The sequence below is a fragment of the Mytilus galloprovincialis genome, chromosome 2 (genome assembly GCF_965363235.1).
Source record: "Mytilus galloprovincialis chromosome 2, xbMytGall1.hap1.1, whole genome shotgun sequence".
Lineage (NCBI taxonomy): Eukaryota > Metazoa > Mollusca > Bivalvia > Mytilida > Mytilidae > Mytilus > Mytilus galloprovincialis.
Window position 1 is genome coordinate 34,481,464 of NC_134839.1, and position 20,492 is coordinate 34,501,955.

Sequence of the window (20,492 nt, forward strand, 5' to 3'; positions counted from 1 at the left end):
TAGATCTTGACCTAATGAACATTTTTACCCCATGTCAGATTTGCTCTTAATGCTTTCGTTTTTGAGATATAAGCCAAAAACTGCATTTGACCCCTATGTTCTATTTAAAGTAAGGGCGGCCATGTTTTTTGACGGATCAAAAATCGAAGCACACACTTTGTGCAGGATAATCTAAGGAACTATCATGCTAAGTTTCATCCAAATCCATTCAGTAGTTTCAGAGGAGAAGATTTTTTAAAGTTAGCAAATATGATGAACAAATTGTGAAAAATTGTCATTAAAGGACATTTACCCCTTAAAAGGGGTCAATTGACAATTTTGGTCATATTAATTTATTTGTAGATCTTACTTTGCTGATCATTTTTGCTGTTTACAGTTTATCTTTATCTATAATAATATTCAAGATAATGACCAAAAACTGCAAAATTTCCTTAAAATTACCAATTAAGTGGCAGCAACCCAACAATGGTTTGTTTGATTCATCTGAAAATTTCTGGACTGATAGATCTTGACCTAATGAACATTTTTAACCCATGTCAGATTTGCTCTAAATGCTTCCGTTTTTGAGATATAAGCCAAAAACTGCATTTGACCCCTATGTTCTATTTTAAGTAACGGCGGCCATGTTTTTTGACAGATCAAAAATCGAAGCACACACTGTGCAGGATAATCTAAGGAACAATCTTTTCAAGTTTCATTCAAATCCATTCAGTAGTTTCAGAGGAGAAGATGTTTGAAAAATTGTTAACGACGACGACGACGACAGACGCCAAGTGATGAGAAAAGCTCACACGGCCTTTTAGGCCAGGTGAGCTAAAAAGAAATACCCTGTCCACACAAGACTATTTTATGTAGACAAGAAATATCAAAGGGCAATAATTATGATCTCAAACTAGGTTATTGGTTTATGGAATTTCTATAAGATTGTGATATGACTCAAGTCTTGAGGTTCATGAAGATGATTTGATAACATTTTTATGGCCCACCTACGATAGTAGAGGAGCATTATGTTTTCTGGTCTATGTATCCACCTGTGCGTCTGTCTGTGCATCCTTCTCAGCATTCGTCTGTCCCATCGAGAAAGTTTTTGATGAAGACGAAGTCAACTTGAAACTTAGCACAAATGTTCCCTATGGTATGATCTTTCTAATTTTAATGCCAAATTAGATTTTTTACCCAATTTCACGGTCCATTGAACATGGAAAATGACAGTGTTTGGGGCATCTGTGTACTTTTGACACATTCTTGTTTGGCATATATATGCAAGCTTGCTTTTTATATGCATATGAGATTAGTTTTTTTCGAAAGTTCAAGTTAAATTCCTTTGAAAATTTTATGGAAAGGTTTTCAAATTTTGTGTACTATACAAATCTTTTGAAAGATTTTTTTTCAAATTTAATATGTATGATGAAAAATAGTGTAAATAATATCCTGTTCAATATTACTTTATTTGATTGGTCATTTGTTCTAGTCTTTATAGCTAGCATCATGATCATGTGCATATCATTTATATGAAAGGTTGAACTTGTGTTTCAGGAAAAAAATGATTTTTTTTTTAAACAGATATTTTATGCAGAATAAGGTTTGGTATTTATTCTTTGAAATTTAAATAAATATTAAATTCTAAACTATGTATTGATGTTGTCATTCTTGTTGTTGTCTGTTGGTCTTTGGTGATGTTAGTTATCTCTGTTTAATATTTGTCTCAATTCGGAAGCAGTTTAAACAGGTCGAGAACTCTAGATTTTCTGACGTCAGAATATATTTGCATAGTAATTACCAAAACACAAAGCCAATATGGCCTTGAAAAACTGACCAATCGACTCAATGAACTACAATGCATTGTGGGCTACTACGAGTAAACTACTACTTAAAACACGTGGAATTAGTGGGAAAACAGTCAATTAATATATTGTCTGGGACTCTCATTACCAAAGTTTTTATTCTGCAAATATATTTACTGTAAAATATACAACGTAATCTTCAATTTGCATGCTCAGATTAAAAAAATATTGTTTATTGGCTTCACGATTCGACTTTCTTTTTCGCCTTGCAAAAGTAGTTGAACCGGTTTTGTGCATTGTTATGAATTGAACCTGCATTAATTTCACGACATGACACAGTGAAATATCCAATGAAGTGACCACTGTCCAGTAAGAAAATCATTTGAGCTCTTTTAAATCTGTATAATGTCATTGCAAAATCATTTCTGCCTAGAAAAACACGAAACTTTCATTGAAACACTTCTTTCTGTACTGAATGTGTATTTTTTTTTTTTATCAGGACCTGAACTTATAGTAAGAACATCATAATATTCAGTATGCTAAAAAGAAGTGTTATGAAAGCGGCAGGGGCGGGTCCAGCCATTTTAAAAAGGGGGGTCCTAACCCTGGACAAAAGGGGAGGGGGTCCCAACTACATGTCCCCATTCAAATGCACTGATCGTCCAAAAAAGGGGGTCCATCCCCCGGAACCCCCACCCCCTGGATCCGCCACTGAGCGGGTACGGTATATAGCTCAATACATTTTTTTTAATAGTTTCATCCATCGATAATATCCGTTTGTTGCTAATTTTATCAAAAAATATACCTCAGAGGTTTTTTTTATCGTTCGGCTGCTGTCCTGTTGACATATTAAATATCTCCAATATTAAAAGTCTCTGGATCATAGTGGGTGCCATATTACCTATCATTTTTTTTCTAAAACGTGCTTTGTATATAGAAATAAGAAGATGAGGTATGAGTGCCAAATGAGACATGTTTCCAACAAAGACATAATTTAGTAAAGTAAGCAGTCATAGGTCCAATGCTGAAAAGTAAGCTATTAATGACCCCAAAATTACTTGTGTAAAACAATCCAAAAAAAAACAAAAAAAAAAACAAAAAAAAAACGGCCCAATTAATATATAAAAGGACAAGAAATCTATCCCATAAAAAAAATATATTGTATAGGAGCTTGTATTTCAGTGGTTGTCGTTTGTTTATGTGTTACATATTTGTTTTTCGTTCATTTTTTTTATATAATTAAGGCTGTTAGTTTTCTCGTTTGCATTGTTTTACATTGTCATATCGGGGACTTTTATAGCTGACTATGCGGTATGGGCTTTGCTCATTGTTGAAGGCCGTACGGTGATCTATAAATGTTAATTTCTGTGTCATTTTGGTCTCTTGTGGACAGCTGTCTCATTGGCAATCATACCACATCTTCTTTTTTATTATAGATCCAACGCTGCAATTTTCACAAAATATATCAAATTTTCCACCTTGTCGCACATACATATGGATAAAATCCTTACAGCTTATTTGCTAATGCACGTGGAGCAAAACTTTGGTTAGCTTGCTTGCTTTGTTTGTATACTATTGTACAAAATATAAAATATACAAGTTAAACTATGCCTATATATATATATATATTGTTTAAAGATGTCAATCTTATTTTCAAAGCTTGTATAAACAACTATACAAACAAAGCAAGCAAGCCAACCAAAGTTTTACTTTGCAGGTTTAAGAAATCAGCTGTAATGATTTTATTCAGTTTGGCAAATGTCCGAGCCCGTTAAAAAACGAACAAACTGAAGCTACAGTTGCTGACTTCACTACCTTAAAAAAAAAAGGGAACAGTTTGGAAGTCCCATATACTGAAATGTGACCAACAAAAATACTTATTGATTTTGTTAACACTGCCATGTATGTAAATATTTCTTCGCCTTTTTTACGAACACAAAATTCAAGGATCCCACATTTGCCTTTAATCATCTATACGAACATTGCTGTACTCTTGAATATCAGCACCGGCTGTTATCGACGGCTTACTTTACACCAGTAAGTTTGTCTCATGGGTAATTGTGTTTTTTGCTGTTGTTTCGTTGCTTCTGGTGGACAAATACATGAAATCTCTGAGCCATCATCAAACATGTTAATGGCTATATATCGGGTAATTCAAACCCCTTTTTCTTCGCATAGAAACATCTCTTCGTTAATCTGAGCATGGAAGTAATACTTTATATCACGAACTATAAATGAGGATACACAAAATGAAAAACTAAGCGAAATTGTGAATCCCGCATTGCACGAAAAAATGTGTTGTATTTCAGTAAATAACACGTGTTCTTGATTGATTGTAAACACGTAGTAGTCCATCATGCATTGTGACTCATTTAGTGGATTGGTCAAAAACCTAGGTAAAAATAAATTGCGTCACATGTAAATAAACAATTACATGTACGAGTACATAAGTATGCTAATTTATGCATTTCCATATAAGGTAGTGGTCCCGACCTGTTAAACCTGGTAATAGGGTGTTTACAGTTGCCCATTGTGTAGGCAGTAGGTTGACATCTTAATGTTTTGTTAGGTTAAGGTCCTTTTCTGTGTTTTGTCGATATGAAGACAGCATATAGAGGTGTTTTAGTAGTTTATTGCACACTATTTATAGAATCTGAACGGATTACATGTAGTATAGTAAAAATATATTTACAAACAAGTTTACTTTGACAACACAACTTTTACAACAAAGTTTAATAAAAAAGACATTCATATTTAAATATCTGTACAACAACAAATTAAAAGTAAAAAAACATGAATAGAAAAACGTAAATAGTATTTTTAAACCAGGAATTTATTGAGTCACAATTTTAACATTTTTCCATTTTTAAGATATTTAAAAAATATGGTATCAAATCTATTGGGTTTAAAAATTAAAATCTGTTAAAATAACAAATAAATATATTATAAATTATAAATAAAAATGTACAACAAAAAAATCACTTCTTTAACAATGTTGCATGACTAATTTTATAACAAAACCAAGCTGTACAAAAAATGTAGATATATTTTAATGTATAAGTAACTGTTGTGTGATATTTGTGGTAGTTAAGGCAAAGGAACTGTACAAGATAAAGATTAATAAATTTAAAAAGCAATTCTCAGATGTTTTAATTCTGCATACTAAAGTGTACACCGTGCAAAAGTGTAAAATTAACAAGTGGACACCAAATACAGAGCTATTTAATTATCATGGAACATTATTATTATTCTAAGATCTTTTTAAGGCCTCTGAAAATTGCAGAAAAAAACTTTTGAAGAAAAATTATTAAAACTTCACAGATAAAATTTATCACAATAATACTAAACAATTACATGACAAAACTTTGCAAAATGCATTTTAAATCATTGCAATGTACATAGTAATGTAAGGTCATTCAAACATTAATTGCTATTGTATGTACACACAAATTTTTCACATAAAGTACAATACAATTTCTCAAAGGATTTCACAGTCAGCGTTTAAACTCATACAAGTCATGTTTATTTAATTAAAGATTTAAGTAATATTACTATTTCTAAAATCAAACCTTATACTGATAACCTCTTTATATGTATTTCTCCATAATATTTCTAACACTGTATATTATTTTGACCAGTGATATTGAAACCTGGCTATTCTCCTAATGTTTGATTGTTAATAAGTCTGAAAAGTTTGCTATGTTTAAACACAACACACAGATTAATTTGGAAAATTAAATTGCAGTAACTAAAGGACGATTATCAATAAAGCTGTGATGCACAGCTTGAGGTCCGCACACCAGCGATGGATCAGGTCCAACAGCTCCTTGTGACCCCTGTACACGACTTCTATCTGGCCCTTCTCGTAGGTCTGGATTAGGGCCATATACATTTACATACTCAGTCCTGTTAAATTAAAGAAAAAAAAACATCAAGGCATTATACATAAGAGCTAGATAAATTAAAGAAGAAAAACCACAGTTTATTATACCTATTAAGAGCCAGATAAAGTGAGCATAAATAAAAATTCTTTTCACTGATGGCAAACATGTTTTTGTTTTATATTGAAGCATTTACTGAAATAATCATAAACCTGTAACAAGTTCACATACCCCATGATGAACACAGCTACATAAACCTGTAACAAGTTCATATACCCTATGATGAACACAGCTACATAAACCTGTAACAAGTTCACATACCCCATGATGAACACAGCTACATACCTGTAACAAGTTCACATACCCCATGATGAACACAGCTACATAAACCTGTAACAAGTTCACATACCCCATGATGAACACAGCTACATACCTGTAACAAGTTCACATACCCCATGATGAACACAGCTACATAAACCAGTAACAAGTTCACATACCCCATGATGAACACAGCTACATACCTGTAACAAGTTCACATACCCCATGATGAACACAGCTACATAAACCTGTAACAAGTTCACATACCTCATGATGAACACAGCTACATAAACCTGTAACAAGTTCACACTCCCCATGATAAACACAGCTACATAAACCTGTAACAAGTTCACATACCCCATGATGAACACAGCTACATAAACCTGTAACAAGTTCATATACCCCATGATGAACACAGCTACATAAACCTGTAACAAGTTCACATACCCCATGATGAACACAGCTACATAAACCTGTAACAAGTGCACATACCCCATGATGAACACAGCTACATAAACCTGTAACAAGTTCACATACCCCATGATGAACACAGCTACATACCTGTAACAAGTTCACATACCCCATGATGAACACAGCTACATAAACCTGTAACAAGTTCACATACCCCATGATGAACACAGCTACATAAACCAGTAACAAGTTCACATACCCCATGATGAACACAGCTACATAAACCTGTAACAAGTTCACATACCTCATGATGAACACAGCTACATAAACCTGTAACAAGTTCACACTCCCCATGATAAACACAGCTACATAAACCTGTAACAAGTTCACATACCCCATGATGAACACAGCTACATAAACCTGTAACAAGTTCATATACCCCATGATGAACACAGCTACATAAACCTGTAACAAGTTCACATACCTCATGATGAACACAGATACATACCTGTAACAAGTTCACATACCCCATGATGAACACAGCTACATGTTTAAAGAGAATTTATAAAATCTGTACTTTGTTTGGCAGTTTGGGATGGTTCTTATATTATGTATTGTCATTTTTCAAAATCTTTTATATGACTAGGTTTTCATTGTGCTTTTTAAATTAAACTTTTTGACATAATCTCATTGAACAGTAAAAAAAGTCCTAATAATGTAGTCCATTGGATGAACTATGGGGACCTTCATCTTTGTAAGACCTGGGCTGAATAGCTACAATATACTTACAATAGCAGTTCCTTGTCCGGACCTTTCCTCATATCTGGGTCTGGACCTTTAGCCAAGTTAGACCTAGGCTGATTTACTACAACATGTGTGGGACCAGTGCTGGAAGAAACAAATAATTTAATTACTATTAAGGTTGATTTACTACAACATGGGTTGGACCAGTGCTGGAAGAAACAAATAATTTAATTACTATTAAGGTTTATTTACTACAACATGTGTTGGACCAGTGCTGGAAGAAACAAATAATTTAATTACTATTAAGGTTTATTTACTACAACATGGGTTGGACCAGTGCTGGAAGAAACAAATAATTTAATTACTATTAAGGTTGACTTACTACAACATGGGTTGGACCAGTGCTGGAAGAAACAAATAATTTAATTACTATTAAGGTTGACTTACTACAACATGGGTTGGACCAGTGCTGGAAGAAACAAATAATTACTATTAAGGTTGACTTATCAACTTTGATAAAATGAAATATAAACATCACTGTCTAAATGATTCATCAAATAATTTATTTGTGTGTGTCGTGTTATCAAGGTAATTTATGTTGTAATGTTTCCCCCATACATGCCATCTTTTTTACTTAAATTATATATTTAAACCATTTGGTTTCTGTAATATCTAGTAGAAATGAAATCAGATAAATTAAAGTAACCTGTTAATGTTATTTTACTTTGTCAAATGAATCATTAGACTGGTGTCAAAATCAGATTATTGAAACATTTGGATATTAGACCAATTGTACAGGTCATAGATGATGAGGCTGACTGAGTCATTGCTTCAGTGGTCATTGTATGCAGACATATAAAAAAATCCAGACAATAATATTTTTTTTTAAAAAGCAAACACCATTGTTGTGGAAGAGGAGACATAGGCAGATCACAAAGCCTTAGAATACATACAGTGCCACAAAATAAAAACACACTTTTATATAACAATTGATATGCTGATAAATAGATAAAATATACAATGTATGACATGCATAAAAGGTAAAATAAAAACAACAACAATCAAATGTATAGACCTGGAATCTCCTTGTTTGCCAGCAGACATTTTCAAACAACACTTGGTTGCTAGGTTACTTAAAATCACACTTGATGATGACAAATAATCTCCACTCAATCTTTAGTGTAAGCAGTAAAAAAAAGAAAAACTTTCTACAATACAATTCTTCTGCTTTGGATTGATTATAATTCACAAAATATCTGAAATATTTATTAGGGACCGTTCAATATTTATCAGATGGATGGGCCGGTGCATTCTTAATATTGATACATTAAAAAAGTTAATGCCCATCCTTTTAAATTCTGAAAAAAAGTCCTCGCCCATCTAAAAAAAATCTATAAAAAAAGTCCTTGCCCCTCTAAAGCTTAAAACAATAAAAAAATATTAAAGTTCTTTTTCTATTTGAAAGTTTGCAGGTTTATGTCTTGAAATCAAAGAATAGACTTTGGTGTAAATACAAAATTTGAAATGTGCTAGTTAATTCCATTTATATATAAATATTTAAGTGTGTATCAGAACCATACATTTTATTGTTTTTAAAACCAGCATGAATATACATGTATATATTTGATTTTATATTTGCAGCCTCAGATAAATATTGATTTAAAATAAAGGAAATAATCTAAACTAAGGGACAATAACTCTTGGACTAGTAAAAATATTATCATATGCTGAATTACTAATTATTGTCTTAATAGCACAGCATGTTAAATATAGTTTAAATACCAATGTCCCTTTATCTAATCTTTCAAAAAAGAAATTATGGTCTTTTTAAGCAATTTAGGCAGACATATTTTTGACTTTAATGCACCCTTTTTCACCTATTAATTAATTCCGTACATTTGACAGTAAAACACCAAACAACCTGGCATTCTGTAAGATTAATATATAAATGAGATAGCTGTAGAGTTATATGAAGATCTAAATTGATTTGAAAAAGTAATAAAAAAGTTTAAAGATGACTATCCAATGATTTGGCCTAAACTGAAAATTTAAGCTTTTTTTAACCTTTTTATTAAATCCATAAGAATGACACCAATTCACCAAACTACCAAACAACCTGGTATTCTGTAAGATCAATATATAAATGAAATAACTATAGAGTTTCATGGAAATCCATGTTAATTTGAAAAAGTTATAAAAAAAATTAAAGATGACTTTCTGGATTTAGCCTAGACTGAAAATTTTAGCTTTTTTAACCTTTCTATTAAATCCATAGAATGACAGCAATTCACCAAACTACCAAACAACCTGGTATTCTGTAAGATCAATATATAAATGAAATAATTGTAGAGTTTTATGAAAATCCATGTTGATTTGAAAAAGTTATAAAAAAAATTAAAGATGACTATCTGGATTTAGCCAAAACTGAAAATTTTAGCTTTTTTTAACCTATTTATTAAATCCATAGAATGACAGCAATAAACCAAACTACCAAACAACCTGGTATTTTATAAGATCAATATATAAATGAAATAATTGTAGAGTTTTATGAAAATGCCAGTTGATCTGAAAAAGTTATGAAAAAAATTAAAGATGACTATCTGGATTTAGCCAAAACTGAAAATTTAGCTTTTTTTTAACCTATTTATTAAATCCATAGAATGACAGCAGTTCACCAAACTACCAAACAACCTGGTATTCTGTAAGATCAATATATAAATGAAATAATTGTAGAGTTTTATGAAAATCCATGTTGATTTGAAAAAGTTATAAAAAAAATTGAAGATGACTATCTGGATTTAGCCAAAACTGAAAATTTTAGCTTTTTTTTTAACCTATTTATTAAATCCATAGAATGACAGCAATAAACCAAACTACCAAACAACCTGGTATTTTATAAGATCAATATATAAATGAAATAATTGTAAAGTTTTATGAAAATCCATGTTGATTTGAAAAAGTTATAAAACAATTTAAAGATGACTATCTGGATTTGGCCTAAACTGAAAATTATTGTTGAGACCATGTCCCTTATGTTTTTTGTGCCTGCAAAAGGAATTTCCTCCACACCGATAAAATTGAAAGCAAATTTTTTTCAAATAAAATAAGTTCTAGCCCATCCACTATATATATTAAAAAAAGTTCTCGCCCATCCAAATATTTCCACAAAAAAAGTGCTTGCCCCTCCCCATTTTGCACCGGCCCATCCATCTGATAAATATTGAACGGTCCCTTACTGACTATAAAGCACCTGTACCTCACTTAATCCAATTGTTTGTCATGCAAATCTTTCATCACAAAGCTATTTGAACAATTATCAATTGTGTACAAATACTATATATAAAAGTTTTGATAAGCTACAGCCCCTCTCTTAAAGAAGGTGTGAAGAAAACTTAAAAACTATATTATGGAATTCAAAATATGCTTGTATTCTGCATTGTATACCGTAGTCAATAAATTTGCTGGAAAGTTAGTTGTGTTGAAGTAATTACTCTGTTCTAGTAAAAATTTCTTTTGCTCAAATAAAATTGAGAATGGAAATGGGGAATGTGCCAAAGAGACAACAAGCCGACCATAGAAAAAAAAAACAGCAGAAGGTCACCAACAGGTCTTCAATGAAGCGAGAAATTCCTGCACCCGGAGGCGTCCTTCAGCTGGCCCCTAAACAAATATATACTAGTTCAGTGATAATGAACGCCATACTAATTTCCAAATTGTACACAAGAAACTAAAATTAAAATAATACAAGACTAACAAAGGCCAGAGGCTCCTGACTTGGGACAGGCGCAAAAATGCGGCGGGGTTAAACATGTTTGTGAGATCTCAACCCTCCCCCTATACCTCTAGCCAATGTAGAAAAGTAAACGCATAACAATACGCACATTAAAATTCAGTTCAAGAGAAGTCCGAGTCTGATGTCAGAAGATGTAACCAAAGAAAATAAACAAAATGACAATAATACATAAATAACAACTGACTACTAGCAGTTAACTGACATGCCAGCTCCAGACTTCAATTAAACTGAATGAAAGATTATGATTTCATCATATTGTAACAAACCGCCGCCACAGGCCGAGTAATTGTGGAAGGGTCTGTTGACAAGTTTTGGGGCTCTCGTCAGGAATATTCTGCATCTTGGGGTTTTTCCTTTTTCTACCTCTAAAGACGAATGGATGCCAGGCAATGCACTCATATTTCTCAGTCCATAAACGATAAGTTCGAACGTATATTATATTTATCATTACATGTTCATATTATATACACGGACAAATGCAGACATGCAGACGCTTAATCAGTAATCAGTTTTCGGGTCATTTAGGTCACTCAGTGTGGTGGGGGATAACTGCCGCTATATTTACATTTCCTTAAAAATACTTCGTCTTATATTATTAAAGCATATTAACCTGCTTGGCTTTTCTGTTGTGCTAGGTCTGGTAAAGATAAACTTTCAGGTTGTTAAGCTACTAGTTAGGCTTGAGCTAACAAGTTATCCGCCATTTCACTGAGTGGAACCTTATTTATATACTTTTGAGATTCCTAAAAGCCAATCGAAAATGAGGGATCTAGCCAGGGATCCCTGAGGGCCAATGAGAACCCTGTCACGACTGACAGGAAAATGTCCGATAAAATAGGGGCTTGACAGGAAAACCTGCACATTTAAGAATCACACGTAAAATGGACAGTAAAATGCCTGTTCTTTAATTATTATACAAATGGGCCAAAGTCCTAACTTTTCCTTTATTTAAATTTAGCAAAAGAAACTTAAAACTTCGTTACTAGACTTGTTTCCAATTTCTAGCCGTGCGTAGGACTAGCAGACGCCGGGAGTACTGATATTAAATTCCAGCAGTAAACTGGTTACAATATAATCCCTAAGAAACTAATCTTTAACAGATATAAATAATGGAGCCTTAATAAAACTATTAATGTAATGACTTATTTGTTACTCTTATAGAATACTTAAGAGGTTTTAGATATATGACAACAACAAAAATATTTCCTACTGAGGTCACATGACCTGTAAAATGGCTCTTCACGGAGAAACAACAAAAATGGTTTGGACCGATAGTAAAACTTAAATATTTCCTCACTGAGACACTTTCAGGACTTATAATGGGTTGAAATATAATTTCAGGTATATGCATATTTGTGCCGGACACCTTACAGTCTATGAAAAATATGTTATCAAGTAAAACGAGTTTGGTAAACAAGTGAAAGGGGCACTTGCCAAACAAAATGCATAAAGTTAAAAAGTTGCAAATATAACAATATGTCCAATTCAAATAAATGTTCATAAGTCGATAATATATCTGTTGCAGGCCATCATCCAATAAAGTGTATATCCATCTGTAGTTGACTTATTTCTCCTGTTGGCATAGTAAATTCCAGGTTGTAAAATTATTAAATGTTATATTTGTTCAAGTTATTACACTATGAACATCAGGCACAATCCCTCCTGTTAGGGGTTTAGTATCATACCATCATAACAAATATGAGAAGAACATAACCCGTGTCATGCCAACAACTGGTTTTTGAATAAATGTGTTTAGTTCCGAGGCAAAGACCCTATAAGTGAATCAATATTTAGCTCTAATATATCTTACCGAGTAACATGTTTAGCTCTAGTTTGTTGAGTTACAGGTGATTTTTTATCAGCTTGGATTCTTGCTGCATGGTGATCTATGGTTTCTTTCTTTGGTTGTACTGTTTTTTTAGCTGTTGTCTTGGTTACTCCAGGAGTTATCTTTGTACCTGACTTTACTACACCAAAAGGTATTGTTGTTGATGTCTTGGTTACCTTGGTAGCTGATTTCTTAGGTGTACCAAATGGAACAGTAAAAGCAGTTGATGAGCTGTAATAAAAGAAGATATCTATATATATCACTGGTTTCTATCAAGATATGTCACAAAAGAAGATAACTCTATCATTAAAACTTGTTTCCACTGGCGGTCACCATTTTCGCAATTTGCGATTAAATAATAATTGTGGCGATTTAAATTCGTCATTGGCGAAAGAATTTGGCGAAAGAAATATATTATACGATTTATTTTCAGCCATCTTGTTTATTTACATTTTTTCGGGTTTCTCAGATATTATCAGATCAGACAAAATACTTAGAATTCACCTTGAACTCGTTTAGATTTTGACAGAAAATCAATAATCAGCTGATTGCATTTGATGATATTGCCAACAAAGGACTAATTAATAAAGGTGTTGATTGTATTGTTTAACAAAATGATATGGTGTAATGGCGTCCGAAAAATGTCACAAATTGATCATTTATTAACTACTTTGCCATGCACATATTCGAATCAAACTTTTGACGTCTCCTCACCTTCTTTTAATGAAAGTCCAGAAACGAAAACGGTTGTTATGACAAAAAACAATCAAAAGCAAGAAAAATCTCCGATTTAGAACTTTATCCTTTGACTTTGATAGGGATAATTGATTTTAAAGAGTACTTTAAAGTAGTTTGAGTGACACAACATGTTTCAAGCATAGTTTTACGTCTCAATTTTTTCATTTACGTTGGTCTAGACTAAAAGAAAACTGTCGTTATGAAGAAATCTTGGCAAAAGATTGAGATCAACCCTTTGAAAGGGAGTAACCCTTCAATGTATACCTACACCTTAAATGAGGGATCAATTCCAAGTGATAACAGCATTTGTTTAGTTGAAAAAAAACACTACATAATCATAGACCAAAAGGGCACCTATTTTTCTTTTGAAGAAACTTTCCCCAGAACTGTACATCTTTCTTTGCATTATATGGTCAACACATGTCCAAGAATTTTGTTATATTATGGGACTGATATCTTCGTAATTATCAAAAGTAAGCAGCCCCCTCTATTAGAAAAAGTGTTCAAAATACATGTATAATGAATTTTCACCCATTTAAAAAAAAGTTCAGTCTTTTTAATGGTAAATGTTAGTGTTTATTCATTACGATGTAGACTCTGAGATAATTATGAGAGAATATACATAGACAACGATGGGGCAAACTCATCTTATTTATGGAGAGGGGGGAGGAAAAAAAGGGAAAAAAATTAAACGAAAAATATATAATGTTACTTGGCGAAAAAAATATCAAAGTGGCGAAAACTATATTGTTTTGGCGAAAAAGGTGGCACAAGAAATAATTGACCCACGGGAAAACCTGAAAATAACTCTATCATCGTTTAGGGATACATAACCATAAAAAACCTTAAATGAAAAGTCCAATCTATCAGGTCAACCTTAGAAAGTTTGGACTTTTTTTTTTTTAAATAATTTGGTAATTTTTTAACAGAGAGATTGACTGAGTAATTTGTGTTTCATGCCTTTATCAGCACTATTTTGCTATTTCGTGACGCTCAGTTTTTATCAGTGGAGGAATAAAATAAAATTGAGAAAGGAAATGGGGAATGTGTCAAAGCGACAACAACCCAACCATAGAGCAGACAACAGCCCAAGGCCACCAATGGGTATTCAATGTAGCGAAAAACTTCCGCACCCTTAGGAGTCCTTCAGCTGGCCCCTTAAAAAAAATGTACACTAGTACAGTGATAATGGATGTCATACTAAACTCCGAATTATACACAAGAAACTAAAATTAAAAATCATACAAGACTAACAAAGGCCAGAGGCTCCTGACTTGGGACAGGCGCAAACATGCGGCGGGGTTAAACATGTTTATGAGATCTCAACCCTCCCCCTATACCTCTGGCCAATGTAGAAAAGTAAACGCATAACAATACCCACATTAAAATTCAGTTCAATACAAGTCCGAGCCCGATGTCAGAAGATGTAACAAAAGAAAATAAATAAAATGACAATTATACATAAATAACAACAGACTACTAGCAGTTAACTGACATGCCAGCTCCAGACCTCAATTAAACTGATTGAAAGATTATGTCTTCATCATATGAATATCAGGCACAATCCCTCCCATAAGGGGTTTAGTATCATGCTATCATAAAATATATGAGAAGAACATAACCTGTGTCATGCCAACAACTGTTTTTTAAAATAAATGTGTTTAGTCAGAGTGCCCTGAGAGAGGCATGCCCTTCTGTACGAAAACTGACAAATAGACCGTGTTTTCAAAGACTTTTAAATATCAATCAGTACATATCCTATGGATTTAGTGAACAGTCTGGGAAAGCATTGCCGTGTGCAATGACGAAATATAAGTATAGTCAGAATGTGGTAATAAAAGTGTTCATCAACTGTACAGCTATATATAGACATATTTAGTTATGTTTTAATTTGATTAAGTTAACATGGATGTTTATATAATTTGTTACCTTGGTAACGGTTTATCATCATAGTCATGTCCAAAAACAACTGGTTCCATGCCACCAGAAAAAGATTCAGGTACCAGAGATCCTGTTGGTTTAAAAGTTAAATCATCATCCACAGTTTTTCTGCCTCCTAAAATAGAAGCATTATATTATTAGAACTAAGACAAGTTGATGTTCGTTTTACACCAAATGACAAGGTAAATTACATTTAATTCAGAAGTTATTGAGATTTTCAAGAATGGACAGAACTGTGAGATTAAATATTGCAATTTTATAAAATTCTGCATACTGTATATGTATGGTTAATTCACCTTTTCAGAATATAAAGGACTATGGGTAATCTCATTGTTCATACATCAAAATTAATTTAACATCCCGTCATTAGTTGAATTTCTATTGTTAACAACATTTTAAACCAATCATAATGTTTTGGTGTACGCTTTTAAAATATATTAGATTCTGATACCGAGTTAATAGTTCTTACTTGATGATGAAGCTGATGAACCTTTTGCTCCAGACCTAAAAAATATATGAAAAAATGTGAGTTAATTAAATATAAGATAATAAGATGCAATACATTATATATATTTTCCTTTCTGCACATACTCTCTGCACTTTTTGTTATCAAAATAAAATCAAATGTGTATTAGTAAAAATGATCTGCACTGTTCTGTTGGTTTGAGTAGTATAAGTAGTGATTGAAGGCATCTGTGTATTGTAGTATTACAACATATTTTTACTTTTGATTTTATGAGGAAGTTATATTTTCCCCAGACATGTCAGATTAAACAAGAATGTGTCCACAGTACACGGATGCCCCACTCACACTATCATTTTCTATGTTTAAAGGACTGTGAAATTGGAATAAATTCTCTAATTTGGCATTAAAATTAGAATGATCTTATTAAAGGGAACATGTATACTAAGTTTCAAGTTGATTGGACTTCTACTTTATCAAAAACTACCTTGACCAAAAACTTTAACCTGAAATTTGCACTATCATTTTCTATGTTCAGTGAACCGTAAAATTGGGGTCAAAACTCTAATTTGGCATTTAAATTAGAAAGATCATATCATAGGGCACATGTATACTAAGTTTCAAGTTGATTGGACTTCAACTTCATCAAAAACTACCTTGACCAAAAACTTTAACCTGAAATTTGCACTATCATTTTCTATGTTCAGTGAACCGTAAAATTGGGGTCAAAACTGTAATTTGGCATTTAAATTAGAAAGATCATATCATAGGGCACATGTATACTAAGTTTCAAGTTGATTGGACTTCAACTTCATCAAAAACTACCTTCACCAAAAACTTTAACCTGAAGCCAAAAACTTTAACCTGAAATTTGCACTATCATTTTCTATGTTCAGTGAACCGTAAAATTGGGGTCAAAACTCTAATTTGGCATTTAAATTAGAAAGATCATATCATAGGGCACATGTATACTAAGTTTCAAGTTGATTGGACTTCAACTTCATCAAAAACTACCTTGACCAAAAACTTTAACCTGAAGCCAAAAACTTTAACCTGAAATTTGCACTATCATTTTCTATGTTCAGTGAACCGTAAAATTAAGGTCAAAACTCTAATTTGGCATTTAAATTAGAAAGATCATATCATAGGGCACATGTATACTAAGTTTCAAGTTGATTGGACTTCAACTTCATCAAAAACTACCTTGACCAAAAACTTTAACCTGAAGCGGGACAGACGGACGAACGGACGAACGAACGGACGAACGAACAGACGGACGAACGGACGCACAGACCAGAAAACATAATGCCCATAAATGGGGCATAAAAATAGTTTGTAATATATTTTGACATCCTTAACAAGATAGAGTGTTAAGATAAATGATAATTCCATTACCATTTATTACATGAATACAGTTCTTACTTTCATTGTTGGGGACTTTAAATTAATTAGTAAAGAAGGATATTCTGCAAGACAACTTAATAAAGCAATTAAACAGAATCTTTTGAAGACAGATTAAATACATATCTTTTAAGTCCTTTTTTACAAACTGATCATAATTTTATATTAATCATTGATCTTTTAATAACAATGATTACTGTGTTGCCGTTCTTTAACAAAGATTAATAATTTAATTTTGGATGTAACGCGTCTTCTGATTGGCTGACGTTATTTTGTTATGAGCCCATAGACATAATTTAGTCATGTGACCATGACGTCATCAACGTTTTTTCATGGTTTTCTACGGTTTAAAATGGAATTTAGAATTAAATTATAAGAAATGACTGTAATATTTTTTCTGTCTATTCGAAATAACATAAAAAATGTGGTGCACACTGTTAAATAACCCGCTATGCACGTTATTCAGTGTGCACCAAATTTTTTATGTTATTTCTTCATAGACAGAAAAAATATTACAGTCATTCCTTAAAAAACATATATTTAAAGATCCTATTCAAAAACTTGATCTTTTTAACAACAATACTTACTATATTGTCGATCTCAGCAAAAAAAAAATAATAATAAAAAAAAAAATACTGCAAATTCGTCATTTTCCGTCATTGTTCGCGGACCCGATCTTGTCAAAAGTTGCCGCCAACTATACAAGCGAAGTAGACTTTTTCCTCGATTTTTGGGGATGAAGAGGGGGTGCAGACTATACACAAATGCAGACAATACACGGTCGAATATGGTATAAAACTTTCACACTAAAACATTTTATTGCTATTAGTCTGCCAAGTTTTTGAAGATTCCTAAAAAGCGATAAGGTCTATATGGAGGTACACATAATAAATTGATATACCCTGACTTTTTATAAATTTCCACCATTCTCTTGAAGTTAGCTTCATTATAATGTACTGACTCTAATGCCATCTTAATAAAACTCTCCTCCATATCACTGAATTCTCCTTTCATCTGCTGATACACTGAAAATTGAAAATAAAATATAAATTATATAATATATATATATATATTAAGTATATATGTCTCTGATTCATCATAGAATATTTTCAAAGATTCAGTATACAGAAAATCGTATCTTTTCGTTCAGCCAAACAGACAGAACGTAATAAATACATGCGAAAAATAAAAGATATTATAAACATTGATTAATACTCAGCTGGCCCCTAAATAAAAACGTGTACTAGTTAAGTGAAGATGGAAAATACTTAACGTCAAAAAATATGAATGAATTAAAATTAAAAAAAAAAACACACAAGACTAACAAAAGCCAAAGGCTCCAGACTTGGGACAGGCGCAAAAATTTGGCGGGGTGAAACATGTTTAGTTATATCTTAACACTGACCACTGTACCTCAATCCAATGTAGAAAAACAAACACACAGTAATTATGCACATTAGGTGACTATGAAACAGTTTCATATATACTAGTTTATTTCTCTAACATTTTTTTATGTTCCAGGGTAAGTTCTGGATCAAAGATATTTTGATGGAACTTTTTTTCAGTTTTAATTCTATTCAAATACAATACAAAGAGAAAACCTTTTATAATTCATATTAACCAAATCTTATATCATTTATGTTTATAAATTAGACATATATGTCTTATTTAGAAAATAATGTAAAGAGAGACATCATTTAGATTCAGTGGTGCATAGTTCATTTCTGATTGGCATAGAATGACGTCCATTATCACTGTACTAGTATACATATTTTTAAGGGGCCAGCTGAAGGACGCCTATGGGTGCGGAAATTTCTTGCTACATTGAAGACCCATCGGTGGGCTTTCAGCTGTTGTCTGCTCTATGGTCGGGTTGTTGTCGCTTTGACACATGCCCCATTTCCTGTCTCAATTTTATATCACATCTACTTATTTTCATATTCCCTTGCCTTTTTAAACATGTTAGAAGTACAATTCAATTAACTGTTAGGTATATATGCCTACATATTTTCAATAAATCACTCCAAAATAGATTTCCATAACACAATAAAGACAGCTAACTTGAAACATGAGCTATTTGAAATGAAATTTAACTGTCTATAGTTTATTAAGATCTATTAATATCATACACTTCATTAGTATTAGTATCCATTTCCATATTAACCTTTAAAAGATCTACACAATATAAACTGTAATTCTTTTTTTATAATCTACAAAACAATTATTCTATCTTTGTGAATTTTGTATTTTACAATAATAGCTACAATAAAGATTTAATGCTACTAACGTGACTAAAGAATTTATTGTCAAAACTTGATATGGCCAATGAAGTACTGAAAACATGGAAACACGTATTAATTTTAATAAATTCTTTCACTGAGCGCAGCTGGATACGACAGCAGAGGTCCAACACTGAACAGTTGGGGAAAAAATGGACACAATATCCCCCCCCTTTTTTGGGGCAAAAAGTCCAAAACCTGACATTTCATTATACATAATTTACAAGTAGTGTAAGAAAGGCAAATCCAAACATACCCAACATTGTATTTCAAATATTTTTGGATTACCTCCCTTACACTGCTTTTAAATTGTCTATTTACCAGAAAAACCTAGTTTTTCTCCCTTTTTTTCCCCTAATTCCTAAACAGTTTGAGCCATAACCCCCAAAAGTCAATACTAACCATCCCTTCATGGTAAGGAAACTTGTGGTATAATTTCAGAGAGATTCATACACTTAAACAGAAGTTATTGTTTGGAAACTACAAAAGTGCTTTTATGGGCCCCCCTTTTTGGCCCCTGATTCCTAAGCAAGTTATTGTCCTGAAACTAAATGCGTCTTTGGACGACGAGAACATGATAGCATTATACAAGGCAAAAAAATTTGTATAAAGAACAGTACACAACTAAGTCATGAGCGGAGAATTAGACAACAACCTATTATCACTAATTGAATTAAATATATACATGTATTACACTGCTATCATACCTCGTCTTTTGTCTGCGTCTGATACTTTAGGTGGTGTTGGTGATGGTGATCTAGACTTAGGTTTAGGTTTATGGGCTACTGAGATAGATGTTGTATGAGAACCAACAGGTTTATATCATACCTCGTCTTTTCTCTGCGTCTGATACTTTAGGTGGTGTTGGTGAAGGTGATCTAGACTTAGGTTTAGGTTTATGGGCTACTGAG

The 20,492-nt window shown here is 32.4% G+C and overlaps 1 protein-coding gene across 3 annotated transcripts; it reads right to left on the reverse strand.

Annotated features, from left to right (window-relative positions):
* Positions 1–4,396: 4,396 nt before the first annotated feature.
* Positions 4,397–20,423, reverse strand: LOC143063445 (uncharacterized). Of its 3 annotated transcripts, XM_076235600.1 has the most exons (7): positions 20,289–20,419; positions 18,204–18,327; positions 15,908–15,942; positions 15,427–15,553; positions 12,742–12,990; positions 7,184–7,282; positions 4,397–5,690 (listed from the first exon to the last, which is right to left on the reverse strand). In XM_076235600.1, exons 2-7 carry the CDS (start codon positions 18,314–18,316, stop codon positions 5,519–5,521), a joined length of 795 nt encoding a protein of 264 aa, XP_076091715.1. In that variant the 5' UTR covers positions 18,317–18,327; positions 20,289–20,419; the 3' UTR covers positions 4,397–5,518. The 3 variants fall into 3 exon arrangements, with proteins under 3 accessions (XP_076091715.1, XP_076091717.1, XP_076091716.1); XM_076235602.1 differs by lacking the exons at positions 4,397–5,690; positions 7,184–7,282 and adding an exon at positions 7,361–7,412 and having other exon boundaries at positions 20,289–20,421; XM_076235601.1 differs by lacking the exons at positions 4,397–5,690; positions 7,184–7,282 and adding an exon at positions 8,102–8,312 and having other exon boundaries at positions 20,289–20,423.
* Between the last annotated feature and the right edge of the window lie 69 nt (positions 20,424–20,492).